Genomic DNA, 21,591 nt, shown 5'->3' with positions numbered 1-21,591 from the left:
TGTTTACTGTAGTTTAGGATCTGACGTTGGTTCAGCAGCTCCCAGCATTAGTGGCCTTTCGTCAGCTGTAGTGCTTCTTAGATTCCGGCCTTCATTCGGCTGCAAACTAGACGTGTAGGAAGTACAGCAGTGTGTTGTTTTTACAGTATTTTCCCCTCCGCAAACATACAGGCCGTGTACGTACCAAGCAGCCCTTATCCACCGCCAGCAGCGTGTCCAGCCAGGTGGACTCACGAGGACGCAGCCGCACCAAGATGGTCTCCCAGTCACAACGTATGTACCCCCTCCCACCGACACACCGCATGACTTAAACCCAACTGTGAGTGGGTATCAAGTCTACTTACCAAACGTTACATACACACAGCAACAGAAATGGTATGGGTGTGTGAGCTTCTTGGAGTGTGTGTTTGTAGTTTCTCAGGCTCTTGTTATGGAGTTTCATTACTTGTTGCCTTCACGGTGACGATAAGCTCTGTGTAAATGTCTTTGTGCCTTCAGGTTCCGATGAATCCGATTGCACACCAGGTATTCTGTTTGTGTGTCGGAGTAAGAGTGTGTGTGTGTGTGTCTCTCTGTGTACCACAGTGGGAATGGTGGCCCACCCGCTATCGCTCTCATTCTGATCAAGGTGTTTTGTGAAAAGAGGAGTGAGTGAGTGTGTGTTTTTAATGTGTGTGTGTTTTTCTGTGCATGCTGTGTCTCATCACTGAGGATGGTGTGGTGGACAGTGTAATTTCACTGCTCTGGCTGTCATTGAGTTTATTAAGAAAACTTCAACAGACATGAAGGAACACAAGAAGCCACTGAGCCGACTGCTACTACTGCAGCACATAAGGCAGATGTGTGTGCACCTGCTTTCCAGGATTACTTGCTGCTTATAGCGTGATGGCTTTGGTGCCGGTTTGAAAAACAGTTTAAAAGTGGACAGTTATTGGACCACAGCCCACTGCACCAATCAGATCTGGACATTTAGAGACCAAATGGAAGCATTCAAAGCCCAAATCTCAGAGCAACAGACAGAAAGGTTACAATCAGCATTCATTCCCCGGGACAAATGACTGCGGGAGTCACAGGTATTTATCGGCTCCAGCGCCAATCGTCAGTAATGGAAACATGATTGACACGCTTATTTTCGCCCCTTTTTCCAACGCAATGCTATTTGATGTGCATTGACGTGAATTTATAATAGATAAAATCAACAGGGATTTGGAAAATGTTTACAGGACTGGGCGATATGGCCAGAATCTTCTATCTTGATATGGATCACTTCATATCTTGATAACAACATATATCATGATATAGCAAGTTTTCCGGTAATTCAATAAATAAATAGTCTATATGAAATAACCACACGGTAAAGCCTATTTTTTTTGTATACTTCTGTGTGAATTAAATACTTGATAAATGAAAAGTACTGAGCATTTTCTCCTTTTAAGAACTTAAATGTAAAATGCACATAACAGTTTTAAAGTGAATTTATAGAAAAAAAATAAATAAATATAGGCCTAGCCTATATCGCGATAGAAACGATAAAAAATATATATACGATAGATATTTTTATATTGTTTTGACGATAAATATCGTCTTATTGCTCTGCACTAATTTCTTAACATACAAAACATAGAATTAATATGCTCTTCTCAAAGCCACCACACTCCAGTAGACAAAAGTAATTTTACCTCGTTGATCATCGAAACACACCTCATTCAAACAAAATAAAACTCATCAGAACTGTCTTTGTTAGTCTTTCCACTCTTCCAATAATCACCAACTCTGGTTTGGTGGAAATAAACCCTTAATTCACGAGTTGGATGTGAAAAGAAAGCCGTTATATGTGCTCCTTAAAGCCACCAGACTCCATTGACAGAAACAGTGATTTTACCTCGTTGATCATTATAAATTGCATTCGAACTCAACAGAAACAAAATAAAACTCATCAACACCGTCTCAGTTAGTCTTTCCACTGTTCCACCAATCACCAACTCTGGTTTCATTGAAATAAACCCTTAATTCATTCAGTTAGATGTGAAAAGAAACATCCGTTATATATGCTCCTCAAAGCCACCAGACTCCATTGACAAAAACAGTATTTTTACTTCGCTGATCATCGAAACACACCTCATTCAAACTCGACAGAAACAAAAGAAAACTCATCAGAACCGTCTTTGTAGCCTTTCCACTGTTCCAACAATCATCAACTCTGGTTTAAGAGTTTGAAAGAGAGACTGAATAAGTAACGGATATAAAAAAGTACTGGAACATTTTCACGGTTTAGTAACCCTGCTTCACGGCACCTTCATGACATTGAACGTGACACACCAGAAAAACAAAACAGAAAGGCAATGGGAAAGGAGTCTATTGCCTATTTTAAGCAGGTTTTCCCGCATATACGTGCTAATTCTGGTAGGAAAAGGGTATACCAGAAACAGAGGAGATGGCAGCTGAACAGAGGCTTAGACAGATTTCGACGTATATGTGTGTGATAGAGTGTATGGACATTTTTGAGCATATTTACTTTGAGGCATTTTCTTTTCCTCATTGCAGGCTTTGCTTGGTACATACGCCAGCTGTCCCAACATGCACTGCTTTTCCCAGGCTACCATCTGCAGCTGGTTCAGTGTGTGTGTGTGTGTGTGTTTAAGCAACACATTTTCAATACTTGTTTTCTCTTTAATAAATGGATTTATTTAATCAAAGTGCTTCAGCTTCGCCTTCATTCTTGATGTGGAACACCAGGATGCGCTCCCATCGTACTCTGTGTTCTAACTCCCATGACGCTTTTTTTGCGCTAACACCCATAATTCACCTGGTTTAATCTGCTATTCCTTCCCCCCCTCGCCTCTGCTTCCCCCCTCCTCCCAACCAATGGGCTTAATGGCTCAGGATCTCAGTCTGCTACCCCTGTTGGTGGTAAGATTACAACGCTACTTCTTCTTTTCCGCTCTCTTTACCTTTCCTCTGTTGCCCTGACTTCTCCCTCCTTCACATGCACCCAGAAAGGTCACTTAAAGCTCCTCCCACTCTGGCATGCTGGGATTTGTAGTCACAGACTGTTAACATGGCTGTTTTATGATCATGCTAAACACACTGCTTTGGGAGCCTCATGTTTCTGCACTCTTATGTGTGCCTGGAAGTAGTCTAAAGTTTGAGACGATGTTTTTTTTTTATCCCGATAAATAGGACAAACACATTTCCCTACTGGAATTGTGTTGTCCAATATGCATTTTTAGATCCCAAGCAAATTATTTCTGAACATTTTGTAGTTTTGTTTTACTATTTTTCAGTAGTTTATATATAGTAGGCATTTATAGCATCCACATTAACTTTGTGTAGGAGTAAATATAAGAGACAAGAATAGAAAGGAAGATCAAGAAGGTCAAAGAGAGGGTCAAGTCTTTACGTGATAAAAGTATAAAAATGAATAAATGATCAGCTACTGTATATCTGTAAAGTCACAAGTGATGATCAAGATAATAGAACAATCCCAATTTAGCCTTTTCCCCGTCATTTAGATTGTATTTAGCTCCATGTCACTAGGTACTAGTACATAGAAACTCATTTTTTGTGTGTGTGTGTGGCTTTAGTCGAGTTGTGTCAGTGAGAGAGCGAGCGAGAGAGAGAGTCTGGTCTGCGTGCTCATTTTCAGTCATGTTGAAATCAGTTCAGCTTCATGTGTTGAGCCCTGGAGCTTGTTCTCCAAAAGTCTGTTTACACGCTTCAATTTCAGCACTGCAGAGCAACTTCTCCTCTATTTGTCTTAAGGTTGATAGTAATGGGAGTCCTTGTAGATTTAGAAACACTGTGGGCTTTGCATTTGGAGACAGGATGTCATGGGGAGGAGAAATTGAGACCTCTGTTATCAAATGTTATTCATTTTTGGGCGAAAAAAAAATTCTTCAAAAAGACAGGAGAGCTGTCTGTAAATCATCATCGTGCTTTCACTGAAACGACACATTTATTTATTTTATTTAAATGTATTTGTTGATTAATCGATTAGTTGTTTGGTCTATAAAATGTCAGAAAATGGTGAAAAATGTTGATCAGTGTTTCCCAAAGCCCAAAAATGACGTCCTCAAGTGTCTTCTTTTGTCCACAACGCAAAGATATTCAGTTTATTGTCACAGTTGAGTAAAGAAACCAGAAAATATTCACATTTAAGAAGCTGGAATCAGAGAATTTTGACTTTTTTTTTCTTACTCAAACCAATAAATCGATTATCAAAACAGTTGGCATTTAATTAAATAGTTGACAACTAATCAATTAATCGTTGCAGCTCTAGTAGAAATGGGTGTCAACACTTGTAAAATGCTCTTTCCTCTTTGGTGAGGTGTTCAACTCTCCTCGCCCCAAGAATCCTCTTTCCAACGACATCAAACACTGTAAAGTTTGCCATTAAGTTCTGTGTAGTTTCAGTAAATACAGTATAATATATGTTATTTGCTAAAAAGTGTTTGGAAACTAGTGCCACCAAGTGAAGGGCCAAAGCAACTGTCTTTGTCATATGTATACAAAACTAGTCCCCATTTTTAAACTAAGCTCCTCACATTAGAGGGAGATTGGTTACGTTTCACTGTTAAATCCCACTTGTTGCCTGAGTAATCCTCTGACTCTACTTCCTCCCTGTCTTTGTGTTTTGTCCTCTTCTCTCTGTGCGTCTCTGTGTAGCTGGCAGTCGGAGTGGCTCCCCGGGTCGTGTGCTCACGAGTACGGCCCTGAGCACCATGAGCACAGGGGCCCACAGGGTGCTGGCTGGGTCCAGCGGGGACAAAAACAGACGCAGTCGCATCCCCCGCAGCCAGGGCTGCTCCAGAGACTCTTCCCCCACCCGTCTGTCTGTCGGTAAGTCCTGCATCAGTTTTATAACAACAACTCAAATGTTATATGATGGTTTGGTTTTAAAAACTTCACTGCTTACAATCGTCCACGTACCCTTGAGTCTCAACTTTCTTCCCCTCCTGCTCCCTTTCCTCTTTTCCTCCTGCCCCTGGTGCTTCTGTCCTCTAGCTCCTTCCAGCATTAGTTCCATCTACAACGGAGCGAGCAGAGGAGGTAAGGCTCCGACCTCGACCAGACCATCCTGTTATCCATCTCTTCACCTCAATCTATCATCATCATCTAAAAATCACCCCTCATTCTCTATCTCCATCCATCACCACAAATCTCACGATCTCTCGCCGCCTTCCCAGTCCCCCCCATCAAGCCTCATAGTGCCCACCTCTCTAACCTGCCTCTGACTTCATGGCTGTGTTGTTATGGTGATGGGTGCCCGTGATCAGCAGATCTCTTTACTAACATGTTGTCAGTGGCTGGTAAACGAACTTCCTAGCAGGATCAGCGAAGCTGCATCAGGGCTTTGTAACCCTCTGGTAGGCTGTGATTAACCCTGATTGGCTGGGTAGATGCTGAGGCTGATGAACTGAGCAATGAACGGTGAAGTTGATTCATTGCGATGCTACTGGATGATAACGCAGATCCTCCCCTCCTCGCCCATCCCTCGATCGCTTAATTCATCTCAAATCACTTCCTCTTCTATTCTGTGTGTTTGTGTGTGAGATGACCACCCCGAGTGCATGTGATTATCAGACTGTTTGTTTCATTTAAATGTGAGTCCAGCAGTCCTGTGCTTCCGGGTGCATCTCATCTACAGCTGAAACAATTAGTCAATCATCTGCAACAATTTTGATAATCAATTAATCATTTAAGTCATTTTTTAAATAAATATGCCCATAATTCACTGGTTCTAGCTTCTGCAATGTGAATTTTAGCTGTTTTGATAGTAAACTAGGAAACTATAATAATGAACCCAAATATAACATATGACTGTTAGTCGGACAAATCAAGCAATTTTAAAGACGTCACCTTTTGGGGCGAAACTCTTTCTCCCACTGTACAGAAGTGAAGCCAGAATATCCCGGCTATGGGAGCTGCCGCCTTGAGATTTTGACGTAATTTGGAGCCAGAGTCTCCGCAGTAGTGATCGGTATCGAGGTCCCGCCTACACACCCGCATGAGCCAATCTCGAGGAAACTCTCACTCCTCGAGCCGAGGACAGCCGCAGCATTTTAGCTGAGCCACCCAGCTGCTACGTTAGCACCACGGTAGCTGTTTGGCTGGAAACAACTAACCATAATATTTCTATAACTACATTTATGATCATATTGACACATGTTCTATTACACAGACTCGTGACGGTTATGGAAAGTTAAAGTCACAACTCCTCTTGAGCCTCCGGCTGCGACTACTTCACTCAGAGCAGCTGTCAATCATGACGTCTCTACCCCTTTTTTATACCATCAAATAACTCATTAAAACCAAACTAATCAGAAAAATGAACACTTGAACAAACATCAGTGTGATAAGAACTACCTAAAATGACAGAAACCATCTTTGGGAAAAATTTATTTGAAGTGTACTTTGACTTTTTAGTTTGGCTCATGTCCCATCCGCTTACATGGAGAGGGCGGGATTTATGACCTATACTGCAGCCAGCCACCAGGGGGCGATCCAGATGTTTTGGCTTCACTTTTGGGGAGCTGTCATGTCGTCCATCTCTATATACAGTCTATGGTTGCTTCCAGTATTTGTGGCATTTTATAGACGAGCTGAAACAATTAGTCAATCAACAGAAAAGTAATGTGCAACTATTTTGATGATTGCACTTTTTCTTGTTGCTCGAAAATCCTGAAAAAGAAGAGACTAAAATCTGTTGAGATGCTCTCTCGGAGCCAGTAGACCTGTGCTCGTATTCTCTCGTTTCTCTCAGTTTGTCACTTTTGCCTGTTCTGTCTTATTCATGTCTTTATCCATGTACCATCCCCTCTCTCTCTCTCTCTCTCTACTTTGTCACTGCTCATGTTTGTCTTTCTTCTTTGTCTTTTTGTTGTCTTCTTCATGTCCCTTCCCCCTTGTCCTGTGTGTTCTTACTACCACTTTTCTTCCCTCCGCTGCTCTTCCTTCCCCCTGTTTCCCCCCTTCATCTTTCCCTCTGCTGCGGTGCGGTGTTGTAACCCGGGTGGCGTTAGCTCGGGGCAGTCGTATCCCTCGGCCCAGTATGAGTCAGGGCTGCAGCAGAGAGGCCAGCAGGGAGAGCAGCCGGGACACCAGCCCTGCACGCTCCTTCACTCCCCTTGGTGAGTAGCAGGAGCGATGACTAGTAAACTCAGGGTGATCAAAGGAGAAGAGAAACCTTTTATACATAAAACATAGGCTTTTATTTTAATTCAGTGTCTGATTTAATCAAAATCTCAACAGTTTAAAAGGTTGAGGTTGATTTAAAAAAAAAAAAAGAAAAAGCAATCTCTTGCATGTTTTTCAGCCTTTCTTTCTACTCTCACACCCTCAATCAGTGTTAGAGTTGTGTGTGTGTGTGTGTGTGTGTGTTTGTCTTGTGCGTGTGCGAGTGTTAAACTCTGTATGTGTGTTTTAATCTTGGTTGCAGCAACGCGGAGCTACTCTCGCTCCACCGGAGCTCTCCACACACCTGACGTTTTTGGTGCCGCAGGTGAAGGCTGAGTACATCTATTTCTCCGTACCTCACCCACCCACGTCACCTTACTTTGTGTTCGCTCACCCGTATTTTTCTTTTTGTTCTCTTTAGTGCCAAGCATCTTCTCCTATGTTATTTGTCCGTTTTCTTTTCTTGTCCATCAGCCTCCGTGTTTCTTTTTTTTCTTTTTTTTTATTCTGCTCCAGGATGTCGAACCTTCCAGTGGAATAGCATGTTTCCGCCCGTTCAGTTGCCAGTTGACAAACCATTCTCCCAGTTTCACCATTTGTTTTTCTTTATTTAGCCCTGCCCCTCTTTTTCCGCAAGGACACCAACATGTTCTTCAGTGTTTTCTGTCAATCATACTTTCTCCCCCAGCGGCACCTGCAATGTCACCTAACAAGTCATCCCATCAACTCACAGGGTTGGCTCATGGGAAATGTAGTGTGTGTTGATTGTGAATGGATGATGGCGACCATCAGTGGACGAGTGAGACAAGTAGTAATTTTTTAACATGTTCTCTCCTGCTCCATCCTTCCACTCTTTCTATCTGCAGGATCAGGTTTGGGCATCAGTCAGTCCAGTCGTCTCTCGTCTTCAGTCAGTGCTATGAGGGTCCTCAATCCTGGCTCAGACGTAGAAGAGGCTCTCGCAGATGCACTGGTATGAACACAACACATATACATTAAAAAAATGCATAATAACTCTGTTCACTTTCCAGTAAGCAGCTCACACCTCCTGGAGTGTGTGTGTGTGTGTGTGTTAACTAACCCCTGGTTCTACCTCTGTTTAACGCTGTCAGCTGTTGGGAGACATGCGGTCCAAGGTCAGCTCCTTCTCCTGCCTCTTACCTGTGTGTAGTGTTGTGTGTCTTTAGCTGTGTTTGTGCTCTATAAAGCAGGTGTGTGTTAGCGCATGTTTGACTAGCCTGTGCCTGGTGTTACTCCCGTCTTCTCGTTCAGCTTAATTTCATCTCCTTTGGATTTCTGTCCTCCAACCCGCAGAAGAAGCCAGCACGGCGGCGGTACGAAAACTACAGCATGTACTCTGATGACGACGCTAACAGCGATGCATCCAGCGCCTGTTCAGAGAGGTCCTACAGCTCCAGGAACGGAGGAGCCATCCCCACCTACATGAGGCAGACGGAAGACGTAGCTGAGGTTGGCGGCAACAGCAGCATTGAAAAACATATTAAAATGATTATGTTGTGTTTTTTGTGGGGATCTGTACCAAACAAAGATGTTTTCTTAAGTCTGTAGAATATGATGTGCAGGCCAGGACATCTCTGCAGCACAACAATATTTAATTTAAAATGGTATCTTGACACACATTCTGCCTTTAACAAATATTGCGCCTCCTGCTATTTGAAAATTGTAGTAGGCCATATTGCGATTTCGATAAAATTGATTAATTGTGAAGCCCTAGTACAATATAGTATAGTATAGTATGAGGTACAAAATATAGTTTAAGGTGCAATGTGATAGTAGTAATATTAGTAATAATATGATATAGTATAGCGCAGCAGTATAATAGAATATCAAATGTAATATGGTTTAGGGTGGTACAGTATAGTAAAGTATGTATATACGATTGAGCTATAAACATACAAGTTGGGTTATAAGTCAGTGAAATTTGGATTTTTGTCTTTTTACACTACTAGTTTGAGGTAAGGATTGTGAGGAAATTAGTGCCAGTAGTGCAAGAAATGGAAAGCAATGACACTTCAGTATCAGGCTCAATATGTCTTGAATCATTACTTCCTTTGTGCCTTTATTATACACTGTATATACAGAAGTCTCAACATGTGTGTCTGTATTTGTGGTTATAACCAGGTGTTGAACCGTTGTGCCAGTGCCAACTGGTCCGAGAGGAAGGAGGGTCTGTTGGGGCTGCAGGCGCTGCTCAAGAACCAACGCATCCTCAGGTCAGCCACAGAAACAGGCGGATGTGTTTTCAAAGAATAAAAAAACGGTTGTTGATTTTCATCTAACTTTGTTTTGTTTGTTGACCTGCAGTCGGGTAGAGCTGAAGAGGCTGTGTGAAATCTTCACCAGGATGTTTGCAGACCCTCACAGTAAGGTATGAGCGCATACAGCGCAAGTACTCGCACAAAGATGCACACTCATTTACAACACCATGCCAAATAGATTCATCATTCACCCACTTTGATTTTACCTTTTGTTCCAAATGTTTCGTTTACCCCCACCATCCTCCACTGTACCGGATTCTGCCAAAACAAACACAAGGATCCATTTGTTCACACGCACACACAGACGCTCACATGTGTTAAATATGAATAAGTTTAGAGATAAAGACGGGATAAACGGGTCAGAATGCATTCCCAGATGTAAACACATGGATAGTCACACTCAAACATAGCATCACAGGCATGCAGAGTGTGCGACGGACTGTTTTCTAACGGCATGCCACGCCTGAGTTTGCGTGTGACTTCACACCTCTCCGCCGTCCTGTGGGATTGCTCTGTCACTGTAGCGGCCGACCCGCAGGCTGTGCTCGCTGCATCCAATGCCACTCCCCTCTCTTTCCCCCTCCCTCCCTGCAATCTGAGGCGACGACACTGACCGCACACACACTTAAACATACACACCGATATTTGGGGCTGCCAACTCTTCTCTCTGACTAACCAGCTGCGTTTCGCCCTCTCTTAACACTGCCACTTTTCTTTCGGCGTTTTTTGAGTGCCCGCTGCCTCGCACTTGACGTAAGGTGTGTGAGAGCCTCTACCCTTCCCCCCCCTTCGTTTGACGTTTGACGATTTGATGAATTTCAGCGAGACTGCGGCAGGGTGTACGGCACGGCAGAATCCGGTATAAGCTCAGCCTCCTTCAAGGTACTGCATCTCACCATGGATCCCTCTCCTGCCTTCATCTCTCTATCCCACTTCCTTTTTCTCATCTCCCTTGTTTTTCCAACGTCTTTCTCAGTTTTCTTTCCTAGTGTGCACAAAACATCACTTTTTATAAATGTTTTTGCTCTAATGTATATGACTTTATTTCCATTTTGCAAATGTTGGATTGAAAATGGAGATTTTGAGCGTGCACGCAGACGCCGAGTTCATTCAGGTCGTCTTTGTCAGGATGCTAACAGATGTGTCTCTCTCTCCCCCATGCCACCCCACTCTGGAACTCTCTGTAGAGAGTAAGTCTGGCCAATCAGTGTTATCGTATTTATACATTGTGTTTGGATGAAAATCTCACTCACTAACCTGCCTCACATAAGGTTGCCTGTAACTACACTGTCCTGCTGAAATCAACCATGTAGAGATGTCAACCACACAGTCTCATTGGTATTTAACTGTCTCATTGTGGTTGTCTTCTAACATTATTATTATTATTATTATTAATTTGGGTATTTAAAGTTTGATTGGAGATTGGGATTGAAGGTGGGCTGCTGCAATGATGAGTGAATAACCACTAACTTCACAATGGGAACTAATGCTACTCTCACATGAGCATAACCTCCCTGTATCCTGTAATTACACTATAAATGCAGGACTAATTGTGTGCATGCATGTGTGCATGAAACATGTGTAAAATGGTTGAGTGACTGAGTCGCTGTGTGACCCAAACTGTGTGTTTGTGTTTAGGTGTTCAGTATGTTCCTGGAGACGCTGGTAGATTTCATCCTGGTCCATAAGGAAGATCTACAGGACTGGTTGTTCGTCCTGCTCACACAGCTGCTGAAGAAGATGGGAGCCGACCTGCTTGGCTCCGTACAGGCCAAAGTTCAGAGAGCCCTGGATGTCACACGGTGGGTGTCACACTATCACACTACAGACTGACATAGAGTGCTAAAGGAATGAGTCCTAAAACCCAGAAATGAGTTAGCACTTCCAGTTCCCTCGTGTGGAAGTCAATGGGTATCATCACGCCGACTCGTCCGCCTTTACAGCCCTGTTGTGTATACTCGCTCTCCTTTGACCGTGGTGTAGTTCCCTTACAGCCTAGCTTTAGCTTTTTACTTCTGGAGATTGCATTCACACTTCAAAAATCATAAAAGTGGTGTTCATTTGTAGAGAATATCTTGCTGAACAAAACGTGTAAGTATCATAAATGTTTGTTTGCCACAGAGTACATTTCATTTATTCTGGCTGATTAGACGTCTGCTCAGGTTAAAGTTGGGCCAGAGCTCTGATGGGAATTTATTATATTACAAATCTTCATCCACCAATAAGAACGATAAAGGTTTAATTTGTCCGGCCCTAACAGGTTCAGCAAAGCTAACAGGAGACTCAGTTAGTGTATACACGCTCACACAGTCCTGAGCAGAGGTCTAATCAGCCAGATTAACTGAAAACACCTGTGTGGGTGTTCAGAGGCTTTAATTCCTGATAATGGACACCTCGTCGGGCATTAACCCCTATACATATAAAAGAATAGATACGCCTCTGAGGATCAACACTGCCTTCTCTGTCTTATGTTTTTACACATACACAAAGGGAGGATAATAATACAAATTATTGTTTACCTCTGACTTTTGTAGTAACACAGTAATCTTTTTTTTCCCCCCTCTGACAGAGAGTCTTTCCCCAATGACCTCCAGTTTACTATTCTCATGAGGTTCACTGTGGACCAGACACAGACGCCCAACCTCAAGGTAAATGTTCATTTAATGTGTGTGTGTGTGTGTGTGTGTGTGTGTGTGTGTGTGTGTGTGTTTATATGAGAAAGAGAGCGGAGTGTGTAAAGGTCGGAGTAAGGGAGGGGCGAGATGGAAGGATGGAAACTCAGAGACTGTGTAACCATGGTAACTATGATGTACTGATATGACCTCATGCCTGCCCGAACCCCTGAATCCTGGGCTGTGATTGGATAGCGATTGATCTGGCTTCTCCACCGGCTTTTTGCTCTGCTACAGTGTGGACACGCCCTTCAAGCTTTCCTCCTCCAGCTCCGTATCCATCCTCTTGTAATTTCCTTCTCACTAACCCTTCTGTTAGAGCAACTTCTCGTCTCACCTGTATGACCTAGCCCCTCACTCCTTACCTTCATTCCTCACTCCTCGCTCTCCTAACCCCTTATCTGCCCCCTCCCACACTCGTTCCTGCCCGATATTTCACCCCATTCTCACGACTGTTTCATTCCTTATCAGTCCTTCTCTTCCTCTGCCTTCCAACTAGATTTGGGCAATGAAAGATATTATCAGCATCCCAATTTCACCGAAATATAAATTTCCTCAAGGCTATTCTTGCTCTCGATTTGACTTGGCAAAATGTCTCTGCTGTTTCAACACCTCTGTCATCTAACAGGTAGCTTGCTGTTGCTTTTTGTTATTGCTGTCTGCTGTCAGAAGTGACTGCTTAAAGCACAGTTGTGGAACGTGGACCTACTCTGTGGCCTGAAGAAACTCTTAATAGTAAAAAAACACAGACTCAGTTGGCTCATAGTCTGACGTTACAGCTCACAGGGGAGGGCAATATGACGATATATTAGGACTGCAACTAACGATTATTTTCATTGTCAATTAATATGTCGATTATTTCTCGATGATCAAAATAGTTGGCGATTAATTTAATAGTTGACAACTAATCAATAAATCGTTGTAGCTCTACAACATATACCGTGAGACAGTAGAAACATGTTTGTGTGGGGATTTTGCAAATCAATTTGCCAATCTTGGATTTATAATAATAATAATAATAATAATAAATTCAACTTAAATAACGCTTTACAAAGACTCAAAGATGCTTTAACTACAGATTTGATGCGATGAAGTACCTGGATTTTTTTCTGATACGCAATTCACTGGACTGGATCTTTTATCTAAAAGCAGTTTCTCAGTTGAATTTCCAGAAAAATGTATCAACAACAGACAATAAAAATCAAATATCACCCTAAATATGCTGCCTGTGGTGACTTGTAAGGTCAAGTCAGACACTTTCGATGCAACACTGATAAGTGTGCACACATTATAAGGATGTTGATACAATATTGAGCATTTCAGCAGCGTAGAAGTCATTATCCATCTTATAGACTGTTGCATGAAGCTTCATGAACCACTGTTTCTTGTTAAACTAACTAGCCATCACAGCTCTTTGCTGCCATCATGTGGCCTAAACGATTACATTGTGAATTTCAGAATATCATAAAATTTCAATATCGCCCAAATTTACTTTCCAATCTTATTACTCCTCTAAACTCTCCTCCCTTCCTCCCTTCCTCCCTTCCCTCCCTCTTCCCTCCGCCTCCTTTTCCCCTCTTGTCTCCCCCTGCCCTCCCCTGTCCTCGTCTCCCTTTCTCCCTCCGTTGATTGACGCGGTGCTTCTCCTCTTTCTCTCTGAAGCCTGTACGGAGCTCGTGTTGCGGGCGAGGGCGAGGGCGAGGGCGAGGCAGGGGAGGGTCCGGTGTAAAATTGTTCCCCCCCAGAGTGCGGCGCCACGCATGCTCTCTAGACGAGCAGGCCGCAGCCTGGAGCCAGTCCTCCCAGGTCAGTGCGCTCCGGGGGGAGCAATTATATGGCCCGCGCAATGCTACTAAGTGATTTGGAGGACGTTTCTGGTCCTTGAGGTGCAAATGAGTAGAGAGAGGGAGGAAAATCAGGACAGGAGTCAGTTGTTGTGGCGTTTTTCGGAGCCTGCGGTGAATGTTTGCATTTATTGGTTCCTTCGTGTATTATTTGTCATCGCTTTTCTTTTTGATTGATTTTGTTTTCCCTCATGATGCAGCATGACCATGAATGCACTTCTCTCACTGATTCATCAGATCATTTGATTTTCAGACCTGCAAGAGATGCACAATCTGCTGCGGTTGTTCATGCTGACTGTGAACATTGGTGGTCACTTTTTCATGCGTGTGTGTTTTGTAGTTTTTTTGTTATTACTGTATTTGTGTTTTTGCAGGTGAATATTGGCCATTCAGTTTCGTTGTTATCAGTCAACTTACTAATGATTTGTGTAAATGCACATTTTTGTGTCGCAGGTGAAGGTGGCCATTCTGAAGTATATCGACACGCTGACATTACAGATGGAAGCTCCAGACTTTGTGAACTCCAGTGAGACTCGGCTGGCCATCTCCCGCATCATCACCTGGACGACTGAACCCAAGAGCTCTGACGTCAGAAAGGTGCAGACACACAAACCTCCACTAGCTCAAAACATTTTTCCATTAGTTAACTCTCATGAGATAAACCCAGTAGAGTTTTTCTAACTGAAGGAGATGTGTTTTGTGTGTTACAGGCAGCCCAGTCGGTGTTGATCTCACTGTTCCAGCTCAATACTCCAGAGTTCACCATGCTGCTGGCAGCTCTGCCCAAAACCTTTCAGGACGGAGCCACCAAGCTGCTTCAAAACCACCTGAAGAACACTGGCAACGCTGCACAGGTAACAAAGGTTTTGTGTTTCAGCCACACATGGTACACTGTGGTTGTGAATCATTATACTGTAACATTAATGGCGTACTTCTTTCTAACTTAACTTAACTTGTGTGTTTTTTGTCACTTCTTCAGGCAACAATGGGCAGCCCTCTGACGCGCCACACGCCCCGATCTCCAGCAAGCTGGTCCAGCCCGGTCACATCCCCCACCAACACCTCCCAGAACACCCCCTCACCAAGGTAACACACACTTGGAAAATCCATCTAACAATCATTCACATAGACTGAATGAATACAGGCCAAGATGTGCACAGTAGAAAAGAGTAAAGTCTACAGATGTTCGTTATGAATTAAACCACATTAGTTAGAGACAGTATGGCTCAGTGTGTTGCTGCTCCTTCTCCTTTATGTCTCTAGGTCACAATTTAAAAAGAAGGAAGTCTGGGGGTATATGATCAATACTGTTTTTGTACTTTTTATGTAACTAGTGCAGTGCCCGTTCAAAACATGCCTGTTCAGAACAGGCTGAATGCTTGGCCTGTGGTGTTGCTGCTTGCAGCTTTCAGGAGAACCGCTCATACGAACAACTTCACACTTGACGCTGTGCTTCCTTGGTTCCTGAGCAATATACCTGCCATGACATAGTTGCATCACACACCGAGGCCATGTTACTCACCATCAGAAATACACTTGGTGGAATACACTTAGCAGAGGTAATTTCCAAATAGGTATATGTATTAGTCGCTTGCTTTGACATAACCTGCGCGGTCATAAAGCAGAGCATGGATTTAATGAGTGGAGGTGTTTTGCCGGCGGTAAAGTTATAAGTTTGTATGCCAAAAACGTACACAATTTGAGTTGTAATGGCAGAGTGGCGCTGCTCCTGTTGACTTTATGCTTGTGCTCTTTGACCCAGGGAAGTGAAGAAAAGTTTGATTGTAACGTTATCCAGCATTAGCGTTCGCAGGCTGTAGATCCAGGATCCAGCCGCAAAAGTGACCTGCAATGAGCCGCGGTCTGCCCGCTGCAGACGACATGCTCGTCTCAGTCTGCAATCGTAATATTGAACGTGTCCAATATTGCACCAAATTTGAAAAAGCATTCCCCAGCAATACATCCGCCAAGTGTGAATTAGATCGGATTAACGGTTCTCGAGATATGCAAATTATACACAGACAGAGATTCCTTTTTATAGTCAGATTTTTTTAATTTTGGTAGTACGTTGAAATTTTTTTTTTTCACATTTATCTCAATCAGATTTATTCTAAATGTGTAGTAGAAAAACATGTGATTCCATATGAAATGTATCATAAGTGGGGGTATAACAGTTTGATGACTGTAATCGTGCAGCCTTAGCTCAGTGTCCTTTTTTTATTCTCCTTTGTGTGCAGTGCATTTGACTACGACACAGAGAACATGAACTCGGAGGACATCTACAGCTCACTGAAAGGTGTCACTGAGGCGATCCAGAACTTCAGCGTCCGCAGCCAAGAGGACATGAATGAACCGGTTCACCGGCGGGACGGAGACGAGGTCAGTAGAGCAGACGGATTGATAGTGTGTGTGTGTGTTGATGTGAAGTGTACATCAGTATGTGTCGAGGCTGATATGAAACCATTAGAGCTGCTGGTCTAACAGGAAGGAAATAATTTTTTTTCCTGTAATTGTTGGCAGCACCATTTAGTTTTAGGTAACATTTTACATAGTGTGACATTTTCTTCCTCAGACACGATGACATGACTTTGACTGAGAACAAAAGTGAAACATTTACAGACGATTGTGTGAAGGAGAGCAGCCAAGATTTGCAAACAACCGTGTTGTTGAAGAGTAGACTTTAAAATGACCAAGCTGCCAACTTTTAGGAATTCTTTCATGAAACTCCCCAAAACCAGTTTCACACTTCGTCTGTTTCGCTTGTCGTGAAGGAGCTAGTTGTTGTAGTCAGACAATATTATTTGATGAAACTTGAGCAGAACGCTGCCACAAATACAAAGAGTAGAGGTGTTGGGGGAAGCGTTAGGAAAAGAAAAAATTAACTTGAATGTAGTTTAATGTTCAATCAGTTCTTAGCGTTCATTCCTCAGAAATACAATTAACTTTGATTCTCTGTTGTAGGCAACACTTTTATTAGGTGTTGTGCAACAGGGTGCGTCGTGTGTTGACGCTGACTGATATATAAGATGATAAATCAATAAACTTGCTCAGTGTTGCCACATCGCTGTGAGCTGTTCACACTGATTGGTTTATGACATAGCCAGTCCTGTTTGTGGGGAAATGTTTTCAAAATTTTACACTACTTTCAGAACGATGCCTTTTTTTTGGAACAATACCAAAACAATTTTGTTGTTTTTTTGATTATTTAACATAAAAGAAACTTCTCAAACAGTAGTGTTTAATACTGTTTTGACACAAGCAGCCGTACAAGACCAATGCCACCGTTTGACAAAATTGTCAAAGTTCTGATTTAAATCAGAAAATATCTGATCACAGAATAAACAAGATCTGACAAAGTGTTCGATGCTAACTTTTGATGCACTTTTGCTACTCAAAGCTGCAGACATATCTCACTTGGTACTCAAACAGTAATGGGTTTTGATCCATAGTGTTGTTCAGCCTTGCAGCATGTTTTCCAAGACGTGCAAAACACACATGCACAAACATAGCTACCTCCATTAACTGTATGTGACCCTGACATCTGATCTGTTCCACCGCTCCCCCTGCAGCGTGGGAACTGGGAGGAGTACATTAAGTGTTTATGGGACTGACGACTGTGAACTGGATCCTCTATAGCCACTGATAAAATCATGTGCATTGTTTGTTGTGATCCCGGTGGCTGAAAATCACACCGTGAGGATTTTCTCAACAAGAACCTCCCCTTTAATATTTTCACCAGTGCTTATCTAGATACTTGTTAAGTCCAAATTCATGACTTCAGACGTCATGCCAGGTCTTTTTACAGTCCCTCCAACACAACCCCGGCCCCTTTTAAGGACACGGTGTACTCTAGTACAGAGGTCAGACCCCCTGACATTTTCCCCATGAGATGCATCTGAAATCTAACCAGCCCACATGTCATCATCCTGCCAAAGTGCACCTGACCCATCAAACCGCCACTCAGACAGTGCATTTAGTGGTTTGAGTGTAAATATACACAGAAACAAGATCACCTTAACCAGCTTCACCCTGCTCCACCTCTCACCTGGTGGTCCCAACACTGGGTTGTTTTTATCACATCTAAAGAACTACATGCTGTCAACAAAAGAAGTGATCCAGATGACTAAATTAAGAGTGTGTGTTTCCTTTTGTTTTGACCAGTATCTGTACCGGCTGAAACGGCGTACAGCCCAGCATTTTAGGATGCTTTTATACCCAACCTGTTTAGTGCACGGGGATTCTGGTGTGTTGCTTGTTTGGTTTGGTATATTTAGACCCTGTTCAGACCTGGCATTAACATGCGTCTCGGGTGATACGGTCATAAGTGGACAGCTTTAAGTACGTCTGTTGACACCTGGCATTAGAATACGTCTCCACATGGCGTCTCCAGTGACCACTAGTGATCGGATCTCACTTCCCTGCTCTATATGCAAATAAACACATACATCATTTCCTTTCGCAAAGACCAAATGCATTGTTGTTTTTAACCGACAGGAGACAGCGGAATTAATATCCTACATATTTGTGAATTACATTACATTAGTACATTTTACGAACATAAAAATATGAGGTTATTGGTGGTCCCTGGAGACCTCCGAACCGAGCACAGAGCTTCAGAGAGCTGCTATATATTAAGCTATTTTGTTGAGTTCCCTCTGGATGCGCAGTGCAGGCTATATGTCTAGGTTTTTTATCATGAAAGGTCAGAACGAAAGTGTGAAGCTGTTATGCGCTGCTGTTTACAATGGGGGAGTAATAAAGTATTTGTCGTTATTTTATTACCTTCATAAAATACCTTTCTCGAGTAACACACAGGTCAGTTGAGTAGGCGGTCCTTCATTGTGCGCTATGACACATTCGTGTACACACTGCTAAAAGAATGTGGCCATAGAGGGCCCAGACCACCTCTGAATGTGGTCTGAGAGATCGGATCTCAATGCATCTTGAGTGCATTCACACCTGTACTTAGAGCTGTCCACTTGTGATCGGACCACTCAAGACGCATGTTAATGCCAGGTCTGAACAGGGCCTTAGTCTGTTGTGAAAGCTGTCATTTTAACTCTAGTGCGGACTTAACAACTGGACTGAGACACCCTCAAAGCTGGGTAGTGGTCTGGTTCAGGCAAGCTATATAAATATGCAAGATAAATTCGTATGCACGTCAGCATGCGTGCAGGAGATTTTAATTAATACATCAGAAAGGAGATGAAACAGTGATATGATGTGATGTTGTCCTACTTTGAGTATTCTAGCAATTCCTGATCAATCATGTCATCTAGACCCTCAGTTTGGATAAGAAAAAGCTCAGACAAGAAGCCTAATTTTTTGTCCTTTTTGACAGATGAGGTCAAGTTGCAGTCTCAACTAATAGTGTTCATAATCAATTAATCTTTTGTGAGGTCTGTATGACAACTAAGAAAACGAACACAAGGTGCAGCATGAATTAATGTCAGTCAAAAGCTTGATTTTTGTTTTGTTCCTCTGTGACACCTCTTGGTTTCGTTGGTTGGAAATAAAAGCCAACAACGTTAGATTGTTTTAATTTGGTCTCGGGCCAAATGAGCCAAAAAGTGACCTGAAAGTCGGAGCCTCTTTAACAATTGTTATTGCGTTTCTGCAGGGAGACAGCGGGACAGACAGCAGAGTGTCAGACTTTGTGGACGGAGGCCGCATGGCTCTGGACAACAAGACGTCCCTCCTCAACACCCCCCTGCTGTCCTCCAGCCCCCGAGGAGCCCGCGACCACTTCTCCGACTCTCCCTTCAAACACAGAAGCAAAGACACCAGCATGGACGACTCTGAGCTCCTCACAGACGGTACACAGACGCATTGTGACAGAAAAAAATATATAAAAAGAAAATATAATAAATATGATAATTGCCCCATATGTGTTTTTTGTTTATCTATTAACAGACAGCAGCCTGGACCAATCGGAGCTGGTGGCCGAGCTGCTGAAAGAGTTGTCCAATCACAACGAGCGCGTTGAGGAGAGGAAGGCGGCGCTGTGCGAACTGCTGAAGCTGATTCGCGAGAACACCCTGCAGGTGTGGGACGAACATTTCAAGACCATCCTGCTGCTCCTGCTGGAAACGATGGGCGACAGAGAGGTACACACACACACTCGCTTGGTTTCTATGATAACACCGTGCTAAATCTCCTTTTCCTTTAAACTTCTAAAATCCTTGTAATTCTCCCAGCATGTGATCCGAACGCTGGCTCTGCGGGTGCTGAGGGAGATTCTCAGCAAGCAGCCGTGGAGGTTCAAAAACTACGCAGAGCTCACCATCATGAAGGCCCTGGAGGCTCACAAAGACCCCCACAAGGAGGTACTCAGAAATTAGTTCTCTTAAAAACAAATTTTTATCAAGAGGACTTCAGAGAGCGTGAAAAGATGAAAGTTGTTTTTGAGTTTATATATGGATGATCAAAGTGTTTAATAGATTAAAAACATGTACTCATCTGCTACGTGATTATGAAATGCTAATATTTATTTCAAATGAATAGATCAAATTACATAATGACTGATTTTTTGCCCAATTTACTCTTATAGAGGATCAGCACTGATAATGTTTTTGTCCTGCAGGTGGTACGAGCAGCAGAGGAGACGGCAGCCATGTTGGCGTTGTCCATCAGCCCAGACCAGTGTGTCAAGGTGTTGTGTCCCATTATCCAGTCAGCTGACTACCCCATCAACCTGGCTGCCATCAAGATGCAGACCAAAGTGGTGGAGAGGGTTCCCCGCGAGGGCCTGATGAGCCTCCTGCCTGAGATCGTGCCAGGACTCATACAGGTAACACACATACAGACGAAACTTAGTTTTTGTTTTACGATCTAGCACTATTAGAAGTATAATGTTGGGTGCATTATTTATTTAAAAGTAAGAGGAATTGTTTTTATCTTTCGCTGTAGAGGGTTAGGGGCCGTGTCTACTAAAGTGTTTTTTTCTGAGGCCAAAGTATTCTTTATATTATTTGAATTGGAGTTCCGTGTATTTACGCTATGGCAAATACATCCCGTCCTCACACACCATCCACACATTCATACACGGATACTTTCTCTGACTCCTTTGTTTTGTCCAAAGTGTCCTGCAGGTTTGTAATCCATTGTATCTGGTTAAACAGGGTTACGACAACTCTGAGAGCAGTGTAAGGAAAGCCTGTGTGTTCTGCTTGGTGGCCATTTACGCAGTGATCGGAGAGGACCTCAAACCGCACCTCAGCCAACTCTCCAGCAGCAAGGTAACCTGACCTATAAGCATTTGAAACGTAGATTTAGATGTAGATTTAGCACAAGCCAGTTGGCTGAAAAATGTGTCGTTTCTCATCCATGTCTTAAAACACCATGTTTTGGCGTCTTGACAGGTTGAAATGTGGCATCTTGGGATATGTATGTGTTTTGAACACATTAAAAAATGGGAGCAAACACCTTTTGTGTTCTAGTGGGAGACCAGTGTGGTCTTTTTGTTGTATTTTTATACAATATCATAGCACTGATTTACTTTCATCCATTCTTTATAATGTATCTTTCTCTAATAATAACTAATATTTGAATACTTGCGATTCTCACCTCAGTAATACACCTAGTATGACTTCCTTGCAACCTCTAGAGATGCATACATTT

At 42.9% G+C, this 21,591-nt stretch overlaps 1 protein-coding gene across 16 annotated transcripts in view; it reads left to right on the top strand.

Moving 5' to 3' along the window:
- Window positions 1–21,591, top strand: part of clasp2 (cytoplasmic linker associated protein 2) — a 66,147-nt gene that overhangs the window by 42,979 nt on the left and 1,577 nt on the right. For 4 of the 16 annotated variants that reach the window (XM_074612373.1, XM_074612372.1, XM_074612368.1 and 1 more), the window contains 22 exons: window positions 172–273; window positions 4,666–4,839; window positions 5,005–5,049; window positions 7,023–7,130; window positions 7,439–7,501; window positions 8,043–8,149; window positions 8,289–8,312; window positions 8,491–8,646; window positions 9,319–9,410; window positions 9,502–9,565; window positions 10,278–10,337; window positions 11,094–11,257; window positions 12,025–12,103; window positions 14,425–14,568; window positions 14,682–14,825; window positions 14,951–15,057; window positions 16,209–16,350; window positions 19,592–19,787; window positions 19,885–20,078; window positions 20,169–20,297; window positions 20,555–20,761; window positions 21,093–21,209. In XM_074612373.1, coding sequence (XP_074468474.1) covers window positions 172–273; window positions 4,666–4,839; window positions 5,005–5,049; window positions 7,023–7,130; window positions 7,439–7,501; window positions 8,043–8,149; window positions 8,289–8,312; window positions 8,491–8,646; window positions 9,319–9,410; window positions 9,502–9,565; window positions 10,278–10,337; window positions 11,094–11,257; window positions 12,025–12,103; window positions 14,425–14,568; window positions 14,682–14,825; window positions 14,951–15,057; window positions 16,209–16,350; window positions 19,592–19,787; window positions 19,885–20,078; window positions 20,169–20,297; window positions 20,555–20,761; window positions 21,093–21,209 — 2,618 coding nt within the window. Of the gene's footprint in view, window positions 1–171; window positions 274–498; window positions 526–2,883; window positions 2,911–4,665; window positions 4,840–5,004; window positions 5,050–7,022; window positions 7,131–7,438; window positions 7,502–8,042; window positions 8,150–8,288; window positions 8,313–8,490; window positions 8,647–9,318; window positions 9,411–9,501; window positions 9,566–10,277; window positions 10,338–11,093; window positions 11,258–12,024; window positions 12,104–14,424; window positions 14,569–14,681; window positions 14,826–14,950; window positions 15,058–16,208; window positions 16,351–19,591; window positions 19,788–19,884; window positions 20,079–20,168; window positions 20,298–20,554; window positions 20,762–21,092; window positions 21,210–21,591 lie in introns of all 16 variants that reach the window. The other 12 variants (XM_074612362.1, XM_074612364.1, XM_074612363.1 and 9 more) reach the window with 12 other exon arrangements.

This window comes from Sebastes fasciatus, chromosome 17 (genome assembly GCF_043250625.1).
Source record: "Sebastes fasciatus isolate fSebFas1 chromosome 17, fSebFas1.pri, whole genome shotgun sequence".
Classification (NCBI taxonomy): domain Eukaryota; kingdom Metazoa; phylum Chordata; class Actinopteri; order Perciformes; family Sebastidae; genus Sebastes; species Sebastes fasciatus.
The sequence above is the reverse complement of the archived record's forward strand: the minus strand, read 5'-3'. Positions and strand labels throughout refer to the sequence as shown.